We start from the raw sequence: 21,442 nt of genomic DNA, 5'->3' as shown, positions 1-21,442 counted from the left end.
GTGCATGAACTTGACGGATCCTGGGAAGCAACCTAGCGGCATAGATAAATTCCGAAAAGCAATGTTTATTGTTTATGAGATTTGACATACATATTTTTGACATGTGATAAGTTTTTTTAGGTTAGGAAGGATATGGATCTTTGAAAACAAACATACAAGAGGTAGAACGTTAACCGTTTCTTGTTTTTTCATTAATGCCTTTAACAATAAATTATACTTTTATGACACAGGTAAAAAGTTTATCGAAGCTTTTCCATCGAGGCTATTCAAAATTTAACTCCTCTTACACATTGAATCTCTTATCGGAGATGTCGAGACCTCTGGATAAACACGTCGCAGAGGCGCAAAAGCAGCGGAATTTAATCAAAGAGAGAGGCTCCAAGTATGCACCTGGAACGGTCACTCTTCAAGTTTTGGGATCCGGTGCCAAAGGATCGCCGAAATCTGTGTTCATGTTTACAGATCAATCAAGGTGAATATATTATATTGATATTCAATTGCATCATTCCAAGAGTTTTTTTTTAAAGTTATAGCCTTGTGGTAAATATATTAACGGCAAAATCATATATATTTCCAGGTATCTTTTCAACTGCGGAGAAGGAACCCAACGACTGGCCCATGAACACAAGATGAAGCTCGCTCGACTGGAGCATATATTCTTCACGTCTGCCAACTGGAGTAACATGGGGGGCCTGCCCGGGGTGTCCCTCACGCTGCAAGACGTTGGAGTTCCTAAGATTACATTGCATGGACCCCCCAGATTGGTTTGTTATTTTATGAAGCTGTTACTAAACCATAATATCGCCATAAGATGCTCTTTTAGGACAAATATGTCGAATTATGACATTTAACTAGTAGTTTTTTTTAAATTCCTAACTTCAAAAAAAATTGTTTTGATACTTTTATATTTACAATCAATATTAACATCATATTTTATAATTATTTCCAGCATTCTAAGTTTTATGAAATCCTGTTGGGTTGTCATAAGTGACTCCAAAATAGGTTAGGACATATTGCATTGTAATTAGGTAACTCCGTAATCATTACCTTTGAGGTACACACAAAACCATACCTTTATTTCTTTGTCCATATATGCCACAAACCTAAAAATGTGTATAATGAGCCCATGTATATCACAAACACATTAATGTGTGTTGTGGCACACATGGGCGAGGAAATGAAAGTATAGTTTTGTATGTAACTAGAAAAAACTTACCCTGAAAATGCTTTTACTAAGCAAAACCGGTCGGTTATAGAAAATTAAATAAATATAAGTTCATGTTTATAAACAAAATAATTGTTTAATATTCATTAACGTGTCAAACCACAAAATTACTGCTTTCTACCAAAATAGAAAAAGATGATTTCTGAGTTACCAAGTTGTAGTAACTACCCCAACATATTATGTACAGTAATATTTTAATATTATATTTTCTGCTTTTGTAAAATATCAAAAAAAGCGATTTTAGTTGCAGGTAATTTAATTGACTTAAAGTGTCTTTTATTTACCTTATAAATTAGTCTGACTTAATTTTATGTAATTCTTGAACAATGTGATATGTATTTCATCATCTTAATTTTTTAATATATATATATTTTTTTTTAATTATGTGCAAACATTCTCCAATGGAGTGTAAACAAATCATTTGGAACTCTTTTTGAAGATTATTACATCAGTTACATTAGATTGTCTCACTTTTTTTTGTCTTTATATGTATTATTGTTTATGCATCATTTTAGGATGACCTCTTCACCGCAACCAGGAAGTTTGTTATCCTAAAAGATATGAAGATAGAAATGGCGGAGTGTATTCCAGAAACGGAATACGATGATGCTGTTATGACTGTAAAATACGTTCCATTGATAAGGTATTATAGAAAATGCATTTTCATTGTACTTTTTTTTAAAACGATCATAAATAAAATGATGAGTAAATTGAAAATTGTAATGATCCAGACACTGGAACAGTGAGACAGGCATTGCAAAAAACATTGTTACATATATGTTTTTATTATCCAAGATCAATAAAGAAAAATGCATAGGGTAAACTTTAGATTATTCATAAACTGTTTGTTTTTAGATGGCACTAATTTGCACATACGGTGTATCAGTATGTATAAATAATTTTGAAAACTCAATTCTTTCAAGAAAGGCATACAATTCCAATATGGGATTAAATCACTGATACAATATTGTATTTGTATATCTCTGGAAAGAATTGAGTTTTAATATGGATAAAACTATTTATTCATATTCATATACCGTATGTGCAGACGCAAACAACCGGTCAGTGGTTGAGTGGGCATAGCGCTTGGGTCTCACCCGAGCGTCGCGTGTTCGATTCCTCGGCTGGCTAAGTCCTCCATCACAACACAAGCAACATTTTCGGCTTTCTGTGGTGGTAGTAGGAGATTTTCAAACATTGTTGGGTTATTCGTAACCCGGGAATGTTTGTCTTTCTTTTTTTTAATAAATAAAATAAATAAAAATAAAAAAATCTTAATATTTTGAAGCATAACTTGCAAAAGTTTTTATTTCTAAAATAATTCAATTAGCGCCATCTATTGACGAATGATTTATGAACTTGGTGATCACAATGATAATATTGTTGGTCGACATTCTACAAAAGAGGAGCAAGCAACAAAATGAAGAAAGTAATCTTTTCTGTATTCATCCAATTTTTGTTTTAAATGTGTATCCCTTGTTTTGCTGGTAATGTATTTCTAAAACTGGGGTGAGCAAATGAAAATGTATGCCCTAGTGAGAACCCAGCATTCAGAATAATAATGTTACTTGTTTTGTTAAAACTAAAGCCATTTCAAGAACTCATTTGAACACACCATCAACCGCAAAACATATCGGTCTTGGCACAATCCAATTTAGCTTTAAGAAATATGATTATTTTTTTTTAGTTGTATCTCTCTTATTGTTATTAAAGTTGTTCTCTATTATTCAGGAAACTTGATGCCAGTTTAATGACTACGGCATCTGATGCGGAGTCTTCGGGAGACGAATCCGTGGAGCCAGACAACACAGACTACTACGCCCATGAAAGTAAGGAATCTGTGCACATTCATAGGCAGTTCAAATTTCATTTATATGGAAACATCCTCATTTTCTCGTTATAACGCACAAGATTCCCAACTGCCAGTGGAGTTATTGCATCCCCTTTTGGTAAATGTTGCGAGGCTGAAGAAAATGTTGATGGAAGGGAGAAAAGGAAGGTGGGGAAATACCTCTATTCAAATGTTGTTGAAGCCCGCCTCGCAACACTGCCAAGCTGGGAGGCGATATAGTTTTCCTGTCACACCATGCGGACTAGGGCGTTCTTTTGAGGAGTCACATAAAAAATGTAAATAGTGTTGCTTAGCTGTGTTTGATAACCAGATCAAAATAATCAGGTTATTCCCAACATTTCTCTTCCCTTCCCCCACTTCTTACCTTCTCTTCTCTTATAATATTTCCTAATTGGGAAAGCGATTGTGGATTACAAAATGAATACAATAAAAAATATACTTGTATTGACGCAATTTTTTATTGGAATTTAAATAAAATATTTCTAATATGTCTAACTTCTTTATCTAAGGTACGGGCAGACGAGCTACTGTTCAAAGCACTTACATAGATAGTTTGCTGAAGGAACCAAGGAATGAACAGCTTTGTTCCATGGCATTCATTTGTCGAATAAAGGTACATATTTATTATTTTTCTTTAGACTCTTTTATGTAAATATAATATATATGTAGTCAGCTTAATTCGTAGACTGTGTAACTACGTTTTTATCGAAAATAAGATTTTAATGCCATTTGGTGTCAAAGTTTGTCCCGCTTCGAATGGTAAAACTCGTAAATTCTTTAAAAAATCCACTTAATTTTTAAACAAAAATTAGTAAATGTCCATTTTGGAGAATTAAGCAAACTTCCCAACTCCGTTTTAAAATAGAAAGCCTTAAATTACAAATGTTTACTGATCGTAAATAAATACAGAAACATATGATAAGTTCTAAACATAAATAAAAATTATAACCTGTCCTTTTATTTTTTTTTCACTATGTATGAAGTTTTTGGCGCCTCTTGTAAAATTTGACTAATGGTAGTTACGCATTCTACGAATTAAGCCGACGATATATAAAATATTCTTTCTTGGAAAATGCATTTTGCTGTACGACACAAGAAAAGTAAGAAAAACCCAATTAAAAAACACATAAAAAAAAATATATACAAATATTTATGATTTCAGAAACACGATGAAATTCCATTTTCTAGCATAAATTTCCAGTCTATATTTTGATCAATCGTAAATTATTTTTTAGGCGGTAGCAGGCACACTTGATCTCCAGAAATGTGTGGATAAGGGAATTAAACCTGGACCTATCCTGGGACTGTTGAAGAAAGGTCAAGACGTAGCCTTGCTTGATGGGACCATGGTCTACGCCAAGGATGTCAAGACACCTGATGATCCAGGACCAGTTTTTATCGGTTAGAGTCTTTTTTTATGTGATACCATAGTCTTACTACATCAGGCTAGTGGGGATATGAAACCCCAATCAAATGTTCAGAAGTGAGCGAGTAACTTCTACTTTGCAACGAAATGCTACTTACTTATTTTTACTTTTTAAAAAGAAAGACAAACATTCCCGGGTTACGAATAACCTGACAATAATTTTAAAATCTCCTACTACCACCAAAGTAAGCGGAAAGTGTTGCTTGTTATGAAGGACTTAGCCAGCCGACGAATTGAACTCACGAGGCATGGGTGGAACCCAGGCGCGACGCCCACTCTGACCGGTCATATAAATCTGTATTTCAGAGTTTATGATTACCATAATCATTGTATTAATCACCAAAAAAAACTAATTTCGGTTGTGGGACTGTCTTTCGGTCTGATTCTAAATGTCATTTTCAATGTTGGAACTGATTGCATCAAGAATTCAGACAAGCGAAAGTACCTACCTGTGATATTATATTTTTCTACCAGAAAATGATTTTATTTCTAAAATTGAAATGTGTATTTCATTTGTTTAAATTTCTTATGTTTAATCTTGATAAGTAAAGTGTATTTCCTGTGATTTTCACGGGTCTGTGCTAGTCAATAAATAAAACAAAATGTTATTTTATATTAAAAACGCACTGAATTAAAAATGTTTTCAATTCCGCAGGAGTTGTACTTGCCTTTCTTTTTCATGCTAGGTCATTTTTTTGTGAGTAGAGTACTCAACAATATATTTAAGTTTCTCTCTAATGATAATCTCAGAATCTGATCACTGTCAATTGCATTTTAATAGGGCTCAGAAATTTCTACTTCACCGAGTAATTCATGCAGGTCAGATAAAATTAACAATGGTTTTATATTTCACTACAGTTTTGGATATTCCCGATGAAAGATTTCTGGACTTGCTCTTGCAGTCTGAGGATTTCAAGATTCACCAAGAAAGTCCTGAAATTGTTGATGATGACAGACCTGCCGTCATTGTCCACTTCACTCCCAGTCATATAATGAAACAAGAAAGGTAATACTACTCATATTATTATTGTTTCTCAATCCCTATTCTTTCCAAATCCTATTATCTATATCCCTGGTACAGACCTCACTGCCTGAAGTCTTCTTTATTCTGGTCTCCAGTTTAGCAGGGTACTGCATCAACAATATTATTTTCTTACTATGTGGCCTGCCAATTTCTATTTAAAGCTGTGCCATTCTTTTGGAAATGTCTGTGATTTGGGAATGGCTTCAAAGTTATTTATTTGTTGTGTGTTATTGTTCCCCTTAAGGCCTTTCACACATTATGCTATATTATGCGCTCATAAATTGTGCGTGGCATGTACGTATTATATCTTGGGCTGACACACTACTCTATAATCTTCTTCAGGAGGGGGTCAGATCAATTGTGGAACTGCCGCGGAATATCATTTCTTTGTATGGGAGCTTTCACTTTGACAGATGATAGCTGCGTAATACGGCACACAGCGTATATCGTCACCACGCCTACACTTATAGCACATCATCTTTTTAGGTGTGACAAGTCTGTATGGGATTGTATTTTCGAGCAATATGGAGTTAAATATAACGCTTTGAACTTGAAGCTTAATCTATCACCCACTTAATCCTTCCATATTCCTCTCCGTGACGCGTCGGACTATGTACATATTTTCATTTAGATAATATGAAAGATCCCTTCATTCAGCAATGATAAAAAGTGGTTTGTGGTAATCACCAAGAATTCACATTTTATCATTTCGGCTCCCCTTTCTGGACACGTTATTCCAATTAAAGAATATGATAATCACTACAATGATAATGATATCAACATTGTGTACCATTTCCATGTCTTTTGGCATTCCTAACACATCTGATTACATGTTCTGTTTCCATTGTTTCAGATACCAAGGGTTTATGAAAACCTTTTCTTCCGACACCCAACACCTGATTGTAAACGATGGCAATGTATGCTCGGGGTCTATGGCTATACACCGGGTGCAGAGGAAACTTAACCTTGTTCATGAAGACATCTTCCCCATCTTAAAGGACAACGGGATTCCCATGGAGCCCAATGCCTTTGATCCCCAAGTAATGAATGGGATGCTAGACAGTATGAAGAATCTGGATGCGGTAATAATTTATTTGAAAACAATATTTAACCTTTACAATTCTGCCAATCTCTGCCCTCACATGGTGCGTTTTGACACAATGTATTTTTTTAGTGAAACTTCTTGGTTCACATACACAACAACCGTAGATAAGGTAAAATCAACTGAAACATTTAAGTTACAGTAACCTCTGCTACATCTAATTGTTTTTTCCCATCTGCTAGGCTCAGTCCAAATGAAAAAGTCAGATTTTCATTTAAGATTGTTATTTCCTTTTCAGGCAACGATGGAACAATTCAAGAGCAAACTGAACTTTGGCTCTAAAAATTCAGATCAGACCACCGAAATAGCTCCCAATCAGATCCAAGCCAAAACTTTTACCGCTTTTCACCTGAGGCCAAGGAAAGGATTAGACATGTAAGTAATTTCTTGAAAAATGTATTTTGGTTTGAAATAATCTCATTTCAGTGCTACAGGTCTTATGGAATTAGATTTTTAAATGCTGTTTTGTGTGTTACAGTTCGGCGGAGTTGAAATTAAATATCCCGGAATATATTTCAGAAGCGATGAATTTTGAAGGTTTCCCCGAAGCTCTGCAGGAATTTTACTCCAATATCAGCCAGCTGAGGCTCAGACCCAAAGAGCAATACCCAAAGATCGTATTTTTTGGCACCGGCTCCTGTATTCCCAATAAAACTCGGAACACAAGTGGGATTATGCTTCACACAGAGTAAGGACATCATTTACATCGACTTATTTTCCAACCTTCCATCTTATTCCCTTCCCTTCTCCCTTTAGCTTCATAATAGCGATGGGTCATGACTTATGACTAATTTTATCAAGAGCAGAAGCCACGGTACCAGCTACGTATTTTTGTACGGCTGAGCTCTGAGCGTATAGTAATGAGAATACTGCGCTCGTCCGATACGGCTTTCCCGGTACGGCTCCCCCAATATGGCTCCCAGCATAAGTGTATGAATGACACTTTTTACCGGATAAGATGCTAGGAAGTTAGTAGGTATATGTACATATGTCCAAGTCCAGATGTCAGACTCTCAGAATAATAACAAAGTAATAACAATTAATAAAAGGTTAGAGAAAGGTAACAAAGGTTCCAACTGCAATTTGAGAAAAAATTATGAAACTTCATGAATATTTTTTTGATTATTTTTATACGAAACAACAAAAAAGCGAGGTAACTACAGTGTTTATAAAACATTTGTCTAGTAAAAGATGTGTTTTTTTTTTCTCTATCAGTAATTTTAATTCAGTGTTTAGATGTAAAAACTTAAGGTGAGTCATTTTTTAAACTTTTTAATCTTTGATTTCAAAATTTTAATATTTCTGATAATAAAATTTGAAATTGTATTTCATCACCGTTCGAAAACAGTTATTAGTTTTCGGATACATTCAGAAATAGTCCATTTATTTGGATTTTATTGCGAAGCGGAAATGCACACTTTCGACGGGGTCTTTAAGAAATAGAACGCTCAATATGCCAGTAGCATGAGGGGTTAAATTACACATGGTTAAAGTACCTATTACGTAGGTCCATTCGATAACAGTGATGTAGATTCTTTAGTTTCCCGCTTGTACACCATCTACAGCTTTGTTCGTACATATTTCCGAGTTTAAAATTTTTTCATATCACCTGATGAAAGATATCATTCATAATTGAAATGTCGTCGCCTATGTTTAGTGATCGGTTCTGATAGGTGTCTTATTTTATATTTTTTTGTTTTCCAGTGAAAACTCCTGCATCCTTCTGGATTGTGGAGAGGGTACTTATGGTCAAATGGTGAGGTTTTACGGCAGGGAAGAAGTCAATAATGTGATGAGAAAACTGAAAGCAATCTATTTATCTCACTTACATGCTGATCATCACATAGGTAACTCAGTTTCTTTACCATATTTGAATAAAATGTAATACAACAATCAAGAATTTCCTACTGCAAGCTGTTAAAGTGACTCACAGAAGAATTAAACTGAATGACTGTTTATCTATAATTTGGTCTAAAACACATAAATACTCGCAAACCCAGTGTTTCTAATGTGGCTTCTTGTAATTTAAGCTGTTGGCACACATAATTTCTCAAAAACATTCTTAACCAATAACATGCTCATTGTAATTACTGAGACCAGACTAAACGATTCGATTTTGAATGTGCAGATTTTTGACAGCAGATATATTGTATTCTGAAAAACCGAAGCACTGGACAAACACTAGGTGTCGGTGAATAAAGAGAATATGCGAGCTGAACGCCTTTCTCACCTGGAAACGGGAGATTTCACAGATAATTTCACACCAGGTAGTCAACACAGGCTTCTGATTTTTCCCCGTTGCAGAACTAAGTTACCAATGTTGATGTCCATGGGAAGACTTATTTAAAAATATATTTCATATATATAGGACTGGTTTTCAGCGCAGTCCATTGTGAGACTTTTCTGCGCGGCGGCCTGAAGCAGTGCGTGAAACGCTCTTTCCGAAGTGTACGTGTAATACCAGCATTGTATTGGCCCTAACTGTTTTTACAAAATATATTTGGGAATGTGGTAAGGAGACGAATGAAAGATTTAGTGAGGTCGCAAGGTTTATTAGTCAGTGTAGTAGCGAGATGACTACGAAACAATGCTCACGCAGTTGGTGAATGTAGTCAATGGTGAATTCCCCGTGCCGTAGACAACACCGCGTCGGTGGATGTAGTCATCAGTGAATTCCCGGGGTCGAAGATCGACACCAGATGTAAGCGGAGATGAACGGTGGTGGGGTGGTCGAAGCGATGAAGTCGGTGAGACTCTGTAGCTGCTAATTACTGACTGACTTAATTACTTTGACGTAGCCACTTATATAGGCAAATGCGTTCGAGAACAAACCAGCAAATCGCGAGTAGGTGGATACGGTGAATACATTCGATGTTTCACTGGTATGTTCTAATGCGATGCGGGTTGCATGTATCAGCGTTCCCGAACCTTCTAGTAGCTACCACTACATATATTAAATAAAGTAACATTGTGGTATACAGTATGGTGGAAGAAGTCGGAGACCCCCGAGAAATACATTACCAATAGCGAAGCATTGCGAAGTTTACTAGTTGTTTATAATCTTTTATCGTATTTAATTGCAGGTTTAATCGGTGTCCTTCAGGGAAGGCGGGACGCATTAGAATCTCTTGACAAATCCTTGACAGAAGACCATAAATTATATCTGTTGGCTCCAAAGCAAATCATGAGCTGGCTCTGGTTATATGATAGACGTTTTGAGAGAATTGTCCATGAAATTGATCTAATACCTAATGCAACTTTAGTGAGTATTTTTAAATAAATCTTCATATTTTATAGAATTTATTATATGAATTGTCTTTTATTTAAATCACCGACGCAGCTTTCGTTGACAATTTTCAACTGTTGAAAATAACCGTTGAAAATAATGCCGACATTGATGATAACTTTTTCTAGTGATTTATCACCGATGTTTAACGTTTTCCATTATTGTTTGGCATTACATTGCCATTGAGTAAGTTTTGTACCTCATACTGAGAACTTTTAGTGGGTATATCTTTTTGTATGAAAAAAAACCTTTTATTTATTTTTTTTACTCCTACCATCATGTAGAATCACTTCACGAAGTTAGTGCGCTTTACCACCGGACACCCTGTATATGTGTGTGCATATAAATACATAATATGTATTATTGACTGAACGTGGAGAAGTTCTTCTTTAACTCAATCATTTGGCATTTCATCTGTCTGTAAATTTGTTTTTTACATTCCGGTTCCGGTTCAAGATGGTGGCCGTGTTGGATACTACCTTTTTATCCTGCCAGAGTTTGCATGATTGTTGTTCCTACTACCAGGGGGCCTACTGTGTATCTTTCGAAACTTTTCTGCCGCCGCTTTAGCCACGTCACAAACCCGTATTAACCCTTCCCTTATGGTGTTCAAAAATTCCTCGTCCTCCGGTGCTATATACTGGGGAAATATTTATATATTGTAATTACTTAATGCATTACATAAATGTATTGCGGAGGAATATATAAAATTTGAACTCTGTGTTTAGTTTATTTAGAGATATATTTTATTAATTAGAGACGATGTTCACTCAGTTGACAGCACCGGCAAGGAAAGGTTAAACCCCGAACTTACTGGTTTGTTAACCGGAAAGATACAGAGTAGACACCCAGTTGTCAATTTGGAATAATCAATATTATGGTACCTACTGTCCTGAAGAAAGTTTGAAAAAAGAATTGTCATTGAAATGGACAAATTGTATAGTTCCTTAGGTATTTTAAAATAAAAAAAATGTTTCGTGAAATATTTATGGATTATAATTAAGTAGTTAGGCGTTTATGTATCTACTTACAAAACTTATGATTTCAGAGAAAGTTTTGGTTTTGATTTGTTTAATAAGAGAAAATTAGAAACATACTTCTCCTGTTCACTGCACTCCCCACATACGTAAACATTAACTTTCTTTTCTCTGCATAGAATAAAGGAGATACACGATACACACCAGTTTCCGAGGATGTTCTGAATCAGCTGGGCCTGGCCGCTGTAGAGACATGCCACGTGAGGCACTGTCCCAACTCATTCGGGGTCACTTTGCTCACAAAGAACTTAAAGAAGATCACTTATTCCGGAGACACCATGCCTTGTCGGGATTTGGTTAAAATCGGTAAGTTTTCAAATTTATTACGTATGTATAATTTATTATATTTGGAATGTAAAACTTCCTCATAAAAATTCATCAGTGGCTGAAATGAATTCTATCAATTAACCATTACTTTGTCAGCAATTTGGAACAGGTTCATTTTTTTTTATAATAACTCCACACCACAGACATATGAATATATAGACTAGAAATTAAAGGTGAGGGGTGAACTGTTGAAGAACGAAAGGGGTAAAGCTGACTGTGATTCGTCAATAAATCAATCTGACAGTATATAGGCATCTCGCATTATAATATCACCATTTAGTTCTAAAAAGTAAAATCTGCTTTTGAATGAATAGACATTTTTACATGGGAGCGCAAATTACTCGCCACGTTATGAACAAATTTGCGAAGTCCAAATTCGGCAAAAAAAATTTCTTCTATTTTCAGAGTCGAATATTTTGTTTACGTATTTAGTTAAGACACTTCTATAAGTGTTCATAATTTACTTCCCAGTAACAACGATGCGCACACTTGGAAATCGCTACATTCGACCAATGTTGGAGGGTTGTCACAACCGCTCTGTTCGTATTAATAATAAAATATTGAAATCTTTAAGAAAGAAAAGTAAAACAATTAAAAAACAAATTAAATTATATACACACAGTTTTTACCAGCGATTCCTAGGAGTATTTGGAGTAAAAATTTGGACATCATTTTGCCATCCGATGACACTTTTTCAATTAAAAACAAAAAACATGATTTTCTATCACACATCGCCACTCGGTATAACCTAGCGCTTTACGTGATATGCACTCCTTCTCGTTCCAGCAGTACGTACATACGAAACAAGCGCGTACCTAACACGTGGTACCTAAAGCGCAAAAGGCGAAGGCACATCCCTGATTCTTATGCACACGGCTTTGTATTTTGCATCCAGATGTATCTCGATGTGATAGTATATGTTTCTACAACTGATCCATATTATACGATGTGAATAAGCTTAAAATAATGCTTACATATGGAATGTAATACGACAATTGGGTTTATTCTCTTTTTCACATCTATTTTTACAAGTTTTCATAGCGCAAGCCAACATTTTGCCGTGTTATTTCGTAAAATGCCTCGACCATAGCTCGACGCTAGTTCGAACAAGAATGATGACGTCACATTCTCAAGATTCACGGGAAGCCATACGCGAGCCCAGCCGGCTCCAATGGAACCGGTATGGGGAGTGGGGAATAATACGCTTTTAATCACTTAGAGCAAGTCTACTAATATTCATATGTCTATGCTCCACACTCTAGGATCTTGCATTTTGGAGGGAAGAAATCATTTTACAGCCAAGCTATTGAGCACAAAAGTGCGAGTTGTAAATGTGACCCATTTAATGCATAAATTTCAACCGTGTACATTTAATATTAATATCTATGCACCGGTGCCAATGTAATTAATGATTATAACTAATTCTCCTAAGCATCTTCCATTGAATTACATGTAGACAAAACACGGCATTCTTATCTGACGTCTATGCTATAAATACTGATATCCATCTGTTAACTTCTTGAATGCCAAGATAACCTTAGCGGATATCTGACATTTTGTACCATTGCATGCCAGCGTATCGGTATCGGGTTAACGTATCCATAGCCGATATGCTAGTAGTTCAGCGCACTTTCCTCGATTTTATGATATTTTGAACCTTTAACAATGCTTCTGGCATACTAAAATATATTGTATTCGAATGACAAGAAAATAATGTATCTTAACATACTTTGATCGGGTTATTTTTTTCACCAGCGGACCACTGAAAACGGGCGAAAATAAAGGTTCCGCGCGAATTTATTTAATTTGTTTTAAATCGCTATATGTTCAAAAACAATGGTAATATTTTAATAAAATTTTCTAAATACTAACTCAGCATATCCAAACTATAAAATTTCTAGCGGAAAACCAAGTATTATTTCTAATGCAACTTAATAAATCGAAAACAAAGTCATTGTTGGGTCATTAGGGTTCAATTTTTTAAGTATAAACTAGGTTTCAATTTTATAACATTACAAATTATTATATTTTCACCAAGCCCAAATCATTATAAAAACAAAAACAATTGCCACATCTCTAGTATCGTCAGAGTAACACGTGTAACGTGTGCAATTGCCCCTCGCACGGTACAGCAGACCAAAACCATCGGAACGTGGTAATAATATTGGTTATTTTTTCAAATTTAAAATAATCGCTTACCGTAGAATGCTTCTCGTATTGCTCACGTAATATTGTTTATTGTTTTTCACAATACACTATTAGGTTTAAGTTTCTAACCACCTTTATATAATCAGTTACAGTTCACGTCTAAAAATTGTTCATCTAATATTTCATTGTTCTTCCTCCATATCACTTTCTTCAGAATCACTGAACTGTAATGGCATCACTGACATTCTTCTCCTACAAGGAATTTCTTCACTTCCACTAGATTCTCCACTTTCACTATCGAATTCAGGCAAATAATTACTAGAACAGGCAGATAAATCATCTGCGACGATTTCGTCATCACTTTCGTAATTTTCAGAATCCATTTTGAAAGGTTTGAAAAAGCAAATATAAATATTATCTCCTCGGAACACAACCGTAGGACAATTTGCTTTTTAAAAACTGGCACGCACTTGTAAATATTTATTATGGTCCGCCTAACTGTGTTTGCCGATACCTGCTTTTGTTAAATTCGCCCGACATTCTCCGCTCGCTCGCACCTAGGAGTTGAGTGGATGTGGAACAGAGATAGAGAGATTTGTTTCGGGTTTCAGGGTCATAAACACCCTCGTTCCAGGAATTGAATTATTACAATAACAGAATATGTTATCTAAATTACTTATTTCATTGATCTTCAAACGCAATACCTATCAAGTGTCAGGTGTTCAATAATATAGGTCATTTTAGTTGAAATATCGATGTACACAAAAGACTCCAAGATAAATACAAAAAAAGACTTGCATTGCAATTTGATAATTATGAACATATAGTTGGGACCTTTACAAAGAGATTGGTATATAATATTCATATAAAAACATTGGATAATTTCTTCTTTTCTGCCATTGAAATGAGGCGAGCGCAGAAGGTAGAAATACCCTTCCCGATTAAAGTGTGTTAATATTATTATTGCTATGTGGTTTTGTCACTTGCAAACATATTTCTTATATCTGTGAAAAAGCATGTCGCAAATTCCATGTCAAATGTCACAATTCCGATTTTCAAATGTCGCATTTGTATTTATTAAAGGAAAGCCTCGTATGACTTTTTTATTTTGAAGAACGCTTATTTTGCTGGAAAATATAATAAAACTCATTTCTCTGAAAATAAAATATTTCTCAAAAGAGAATATAGGTAGCTATCTTGACGAAACACAGGAAAGACATTTCACTCGGCATTTTACCCTTGGCACACTAAGGTAGTAATAGGTCGCAGGAGCTTGGCATTCCAAGTGTTAAAGTTAAGGGAATCTATTGAATATCTAAATATGATTTGAGAATTTCACGGCCGAAAGCATTATCATGATTGATATTTGGTGTATTATGCCGTGTTGCGCTTCTTCCTCCTTTAGCCCGCGTTTTGGTCTGCCTTGCAGTGTCTGCCCTGTCCTGATGACATATGTTATAATTTATTGTTTAATTAAATTATAATTGATTCAGGGCAAGATTCAGATCTGTTGATCCACGAGGCGACAATGGAGGACGACCTGGCCAGCGAGGCCCGGCGCAAGATGCACTCCACAATGGGGCAGGCCGTGGCCGTAGGGCAGGACATGGCTGCCTCCTTCACGCTGCTCACTCACTTCAGCCAGCGGTACTCCCGTCTTCCCAGGATGTCAGCGGAGGCTGAGAACTCTACCAATGTGGGCATTGCTTTCGATAATATGCAGGTGGGACTTCCTTAAGACACTATAAACCCTTAAGTTCGCCATTGATGACGCTCCAATAGATCTGTCTTTCATATTATCATTCACGGTCACTCCACCGCTCCAGTCAGTCAAGCGCCCTGATTTTTGCCTGTTGTGGTTGCGGCAGAAAATTAATTTAGATTCTAAATTTTAGAAGATTAATTTTTGCTCACAGTAGCAGCTCTCTGTATTAATATTAAGAAAACAAAACCCAAGATTAAATGGCCCAAAGGCTGGTTGCAAAAAGGGAGTCAATTTTCTCTGAGAATATTGACTTGTGCGCGAACTGACGAAATTATTTCAATGGACAAAGGTGCATATTTTCAATTATTAAATCTAGTGACGCCTACTATTAAAAAATTAAAACTACTGGACTGATTTAGATATTGTTTTATTAGTCAGAAGGTATAATTGACAATCTGTTTATATAGCAGTATAATAATATGCTCTCATTAAAACAAAACAAAATTTGTAATGCAATGCGAAATGAACAAACAATGACATGACCAACCTCTCCGAGAACCCCCGGGCATCTGATGTATATTTGGAGCATGATTTCAACATTCACAGAGAGATGTTGGCGTGGAGTGGTTGGTGCAGCCGACGATATTCACATTCACGGTAGCTGTAGAGTGGTGGAACGGTTGCCTGGATTTTAGCGCGGTTGGATTTCCAACCTGACCGACCGCTCTAAGTTGCATAAGATTTCCACATTCACGGACAGATTGGAGTCGTGGAGCCCCTCCAAATCGAAGATTGGAGTGGTCGTCAATGGGGGTCATTAGATTCTCAGTAGAAACCTAATCAAAAAGTATGACTTGGGCTGCTAATGGAGAATTTTTTTTTCCCCGGCGTGTGCAAGTAAATTTTATGTGTTATTCAACTATCACAATTAATTAGTTTAAAATAATGTATTGTGCGGCGCATTCCATAGTGGTCGAAACTTTCTGTATCTTCCTGGTAAGAGCCCACCATTCAGGATCGAAACGTTGCTTGAAATGGCTTTAGCAGTGTTTGGTGACCAGATATGAATAGCCAGGTACTTCCCCCACCTTCCTCTCTCCCTACTACATTCAGCTTTACATCATACCCTAATTAGGGATGCCATAGTCCCATTGGCTCCAGACGGTTGGGAGCTTTTGGGACTCTTGCACGGTATTCACATGACAAAAATGATGTTACTATTTTTCATGTGATAATTATGATCATTATCAGCTCTTGGAGAGTGCTATCTCCCTCTAGTTCCTTATGCCTAAGGATGCGGTGTCCGTCATCCTCAAAACACGGTTTTGAGATATTGTAATTTGGATTTTAGGCAATGGAAGAAAAATCAATGTTTGTATTTTTGTACTAACCTATTTTCGACTTTTTTAGGTGACATTAGATGATCTGGACATTCTCCCACACCTATACCCCCCTCTCAAGCTGATGTTTGCCGAGCATTGTGAATTACTAGAATTCAGGGTAAATATATGTTTTTGATTCACCCAAAAACCCAGTGTGTTCAATAAGGAAAATCAGCACGTCTTTCCATGTAGTCTGTCTAAAAATCGTACAAATTTAATAAAATGGATCTAAAAAGGTGATTACTATGGCAACACCGATTTTAGAATAAATTAGTATTTGTAGATTCAAATGTGAGGTTATGTTGGACTTCCGAATCTGACAGATTGACTTGAACAGGAAAAATAACAAAACTCAATTCTTATTGTTTTTATTTTCCAGGCTGCCAAGAGAGCCATGAAGAGAGAAAGAGACTGTAGTCCGCTGAGCATCAAAGCCCAACACTCGCGCTCCATGTCATCCGACGCCACCTCAAGGAAGCAGAGACCCTCGTCTGCCATCGAGGATAACAACACTTCAGGAGAGGCCGTCATCGAAATGAACAGCTGTTCTATTACTGACGCAAATGCAGAAACTAACCCCAATTGTGATAAAAATAGTAATTCCAATCAAGACCCCAGATGAAGCAATGCTCTTTTTTATTTATATTGTGTACAAATTTATTAAAATCTAAATTATTATGGTTCCATTTGGCTTCAGCCTTTTTATAGTAAACAAAACTGAAATGTTAAAAGATAATGTTTCACAAATGAATTTATTTGGATGACAAAAGATTCATTTCACTTTGAGAGGCGGGATTGGGTACCGCCACCCCGGAAAACATTTATTGGAAAATTAACACTTCTACCATAGGTCACCCCAAGTGATTCGCTATGTTTGGTGACTTCTCAGAGGTGCCCGGGTTCATCGAGTGAGGTGTGTTCAGGTCTTGATGGTTGGTACGCCAGATGGATTCATATGCCCTTCACTCCTCTAAAATTTCCTACCAAAATTATTTTCCTCAGGGCATCATTATAAAATATTAAAAAATTCATTTCCTATTTTCACAGTGTTTCCTACGTCACTGTCTTTTATACGAAACATTATTATGGCGCGGTCTAGGTGTGCTGATAAATCGGCGCTCTGAGGCTAAGACCATTATAGACAAGGGATATAATATGAAAATGTATATATGAGCGTGACTTATCTCACGATATTGCCCGCTACTCAATCCCATACAGCCATCACAAATGAATAGTATAATATTAGCGATGTTGTAATTTATCTGCTATTGAACCGTGATGGATAGGAGTCATACCGTGTCCCTCTCCCGGCGCTTGGTGCCTCTCTTTTGACTCAGCCTTGCATATATTAAATCGTATAGCTTCCATGTGTAGCGTGTACATTTAATCTATATTGTACAATCCCACTTCTATTTAAATGTGAACATTAAAGCTATGAACACACATAGTTTCATGCTCAATCGAACATGTTGACTTGGAACCATGCTTGTTGTTGCGTCCACACGCTCGAGTAGCTTGGCACAAGACGCCATCAGGTATTATCAGAGATTTTGCACCTTGGCAAATCGGTACCCAGAGCGGACTGCTCCAATTGCGCCGGCGTAGGGCCCTGTACATGGCTTTATATTTGTTGTGTATATCTTAGAGGGTTAATTGAATAAAGTATCGACTTACTTTCATCCCATTATTGCATTTCTTCAACATCAAAATATTAGGTTTTATATTTCTTTTGCTTTATTTTGGTAAATATTTGTAAAGTTATCATTGAGACCACGGTTCCCAACCCATAGTCGAAAGTATTTTCGGGAGCGTCACAACTTGAAGAGTAAACTAAATAAAATATTGATGACTATTATTGAACTAATCAAGCATTACTTCAATGAGCCGACCTGTGACTTGTTTTTTGGTTAAATTGACTCTTGTCTGTTGTGCTACATATATCAATCATATCCACATTGTCATCATGCTTGCCATTTAAGTTTTACTTCTACGTATCTCTGTGGGAGTGGGCTTTTTCAAACAAAACAAGAAGCGGACTGAATATTGACTTAACGATGACACAATTCACTTTCCAAGTTGGTTATCAAAATACTCAACCGTTGCATGAATTATATGTCATTACTTAATATAATAAAATTCTCGCAAATCGGTTTTATTTACCATATTATGTACTATGAATTTTTCAAATGCATTGTGGTCGCAGGTCACTTTGATGAAAAGGAATAAATTCCGAATCTACGGGTTGGAAACCTGCGATTTTGACTTTAAGTGCCTTTGTATCTTATCGATGGCTTAGAGTTAAAATATTTTATCTCCGTATATCCATAATATTGAGAAAACTGATATTGAATCTTCGAAAATTAGATTTTGTGTTATAAAAATAAGTTTTAGGTCCATATTACGGTATCTACAGGTGTCCAGGATTTTACATGATTTTAAAAGTAAAAAAGAGAAATAATAATTTTCGAAATTCCAATGTCTTATGGTAGTTTTTAGGTAAAACAGTTGAATTGTTTGTATGGGAAAATAAATATTCTTCTATGGAAAAATATTTTTTTATGGGATAATAAACATTGGAATATCGAAGAAAGTTATTTATCATTTTTACTTCTACCATCATGTAGAATCACCTCCCGAAGTTATCGCACTTTACCCCCGGACACCCTTTTATATCTGATGTTAATACAATATTTATTGTATTGTTAAGTAGGTACAAAATCTGTGCACATAAAAATATATTTGCCTGGAGGATGTACAATATATTTTAATATGTTTATACTTTTTGGAGGGTTTTAATATAGGCCATCTAATACATTTCATTACTTAACTTCTGGAAAACCGGTTGTGCACCAGTGACAAGAATTTTTCCCGCCGACAAACTGTTCATGCGTTGCCGGCATTGGAATTTCGCCCTAGCTGGAAATTTTTGATGTGCGATTTAAACCTCTATGGCATGAGAAAGTTCATAATTTTTTTCAACAGAATCGTTTGCACTTGAAACACTTTGTAGTTCATTTTTGATTCCATTAATGATTTCCCTCAAAAAGGGTTTGGTGTTCCACGGGTTAGATTAGGTTTGACTAAAATTGGAGATAAAAATTTTAACTCTAAGCCACCGTTTTGTTATTCATGCAAGCAAGACTTGTTTGACAGCACTGTTTATAAAGTGTGTAGTGTAATTGTATTAATATTTATACATTTTTGTAGTAATGACTTGTTATTTATGTATGTATAAGTTATTTTAGTGTTTAATTAATTCAGTATAAAAACTTTTTTCTTAAATCAATTTGTTAGTACTCCCTCAAATTTCCTTTCCTGTTTTATTTCATTCTATTCTTAATCCATCCATATCTAGTACTATTGTAGGCTAAGACCATGTTCATATTGCTCATACAAGGATGATTCGTCTGAGAGGTATGTATTTGTCAGAAGGTTGTGCACAAAATACAATAATATCTTTTCAAACACTGATATTTTCCATTTGTCTTCATTCCTTTGCTTTAATTCGTGGCTCAGCTCTCGTGTCTATACGCAGCATAAGATCTTATCTTAAGTTATTTTCTCAATTTCATTTTGTTGTTTTTCTTTCTTTATTTTGTTTATCTTTGAAAATTTTTATATGACAATGTGGTATTTTCACAAACTAGGAATACCATTAAAAAATCATTAAAATTTATTTTTCTGATTAAAATCACTACTGAAAATGTGAAATATTAATATTTTCGGGTAAGTTTTTAGATTCTCACGGCCAAAAGCATTTTTATTGTTTGTTTTTGGGGTGTTATGCCGTGTTGCGCTAACTCCTTCTTTTTTTGGCTAAAGAAGGAGTTAGCGCAACACGGCATAACACCCCAAAAACAAACAATAAAAATTAATATTTTCATTCATAATTATTGTTTTGTAAAATCACATATTCTGAAACCGTTCCAACAGGTTACAACGTTGTTATGACGTAGAAGCCGCCACTGGCTAGTAAGATATAGTTGATTTATGGTAAGATGGCTGTCACCAATGGTGTCCGGCGTGACGTCAACGCTGCCGAATTCACGAACATGTTTTGGCAGCAAATCGAAAATGGCACATTTTAAATCGTCATAGAAATTTTATTCATGAACATAAAAATACCTTCATCATTGTAATTTTTTTCGAGAATAAAAAAACCAGTGAAAATACCCTATTCACCCTAGAGTGCTTTGGTATGTATTATTTTTATATAGGTACTTGTTTAATTTTACATTATCTATCTATGTAATTTTAATTTAAAGATTTTGTTTTTCTTCAATCATTTGTTATTTCTTTTCAATATAATATGAATTTAATGCGGAAACTTCACCGATTCATGTAACATTTTATTATTGATAAACTTTTCGAATTCCACTGCACACTTAATACACAAAAAAACTACAAATAGCATTTGGTTTCAACTTAATTAGTACCAGAAATATTTATTTACATGGTGGGAGATGGTAAAAGACGCATTAAAGTTCCATTTTTTCTCAAAGATAATAATAACCCTAATTAACAATCTATAAATAGTTGTCTCCATTAGATATTTAAGTTGAAATCAAATGTTGTTTTTTTAATGACCCTTTACTTGCAGCGGAATTCGACAAGTTTACCTAATTATTTTGATAAAATATGTGTAACTATCCGTTTCCCTAATAAACTAAAATAAAAATTAATTCGTACATGCTAACCAAGATTCATAAGTGAGAAACGCGTGGATCCTACATCTTGTATGTTATGCTATTGTATAGGTCATTGTTATATACATCGGGAACAAGCTATGAAAATACACAAAATTGGCTTTGGCTACTAGGAAATAACATGTTGTGATGTCCTAGCGTTATTTATTGTTATTTTTTTTTTTTATTGTACAACAGAACATTCATTCCAGTTACAGTACAATTTTACATCATATCAGCATT

General features: G+C 35.3%; 1 protein-coding gene across 1 annotated transcript; it reads left to right on the top strand.

The window, feature by feature from the left end:
* The first annotated feature begins 80 nt into the window (after nucleotides 1-80).
* RNaseZ (ribonuclease Z) lies at nucleotides 81-19,800 on the top strand. Its single transcript, XM_089638145.1, has 16 exons — nucleotides 81-472; nucleotides 578-764; nucleotides 1,741-1,868; nucleotides 2,957-3,054; nucleotides 3,587-3,690; nucleotides 4,313-4,478; nucleotides 5,362-5,509; nucleotides 6,381-6,609; nucleotides 6,868-7,004; nucleotides 7,108-7,317; nucleotides 8,334-8,476; nucleotides 9,713-9,891; nucleotides 11,072-11,258; nucleotides 14,921-15,150; nucleotides 16,543-16,632; nucleotides 16,894-19,800. The coding sequence occupies exons 1-16, from the start codon at nucleotides 195-197 to the stop codon at nucleotides 17,134-17,136; spliced, it is 2,757 nt and encodes a 918-aa protein (XP_089494271.1). The 5' UTR covers nucleotides 81-194; the 3' UTR covers nucleotides 17,137-19,800.
* The last annotated feature ends 1,642 nt before the right edge of the window (nucleotides 19,801-21,442 follow it).

The sequence above is a fragment of the Hesperophylax consimilis genome, chromosome 12 (assembly GCF_061612785.1).
Source record: "Hesperophylax consimilis isolate HC1 chromosome 12, BYU_Hcon_1.0, whole genome shotgun sequence".
NCBI lineage: Eukaryota > Metazoa > Arthropoda > Insecta > Trichoptera > Limnephilidae > Hesperophylax > Hesperophylax consimilis.
This window is presented reverse-complemented; position numbering and strand designations above follow the sequence as displayed.

Coding starts and splice junctions, on each gene's coding strand:
- RNaseZ (XM_089638145.1), top strand. CDS start 195: ATGCCTTTAACAATAAATTATACTTTTATGACACAGGTAAAAAGTTTA. Junction 1,869..2,956: donor AAATACGTTCCATTGATAAG/GTATTATAGAAA, acceptor TCTATTATTCAG/GAAACTTGATGCCAGTTTAA. Junction 5,510..6,380: donor CATATAATGAAACAAGAAAG/GTAATACTACTC, acceptor CCATTGTTTCAG/ATACCAAGGGTTTATGAAAA.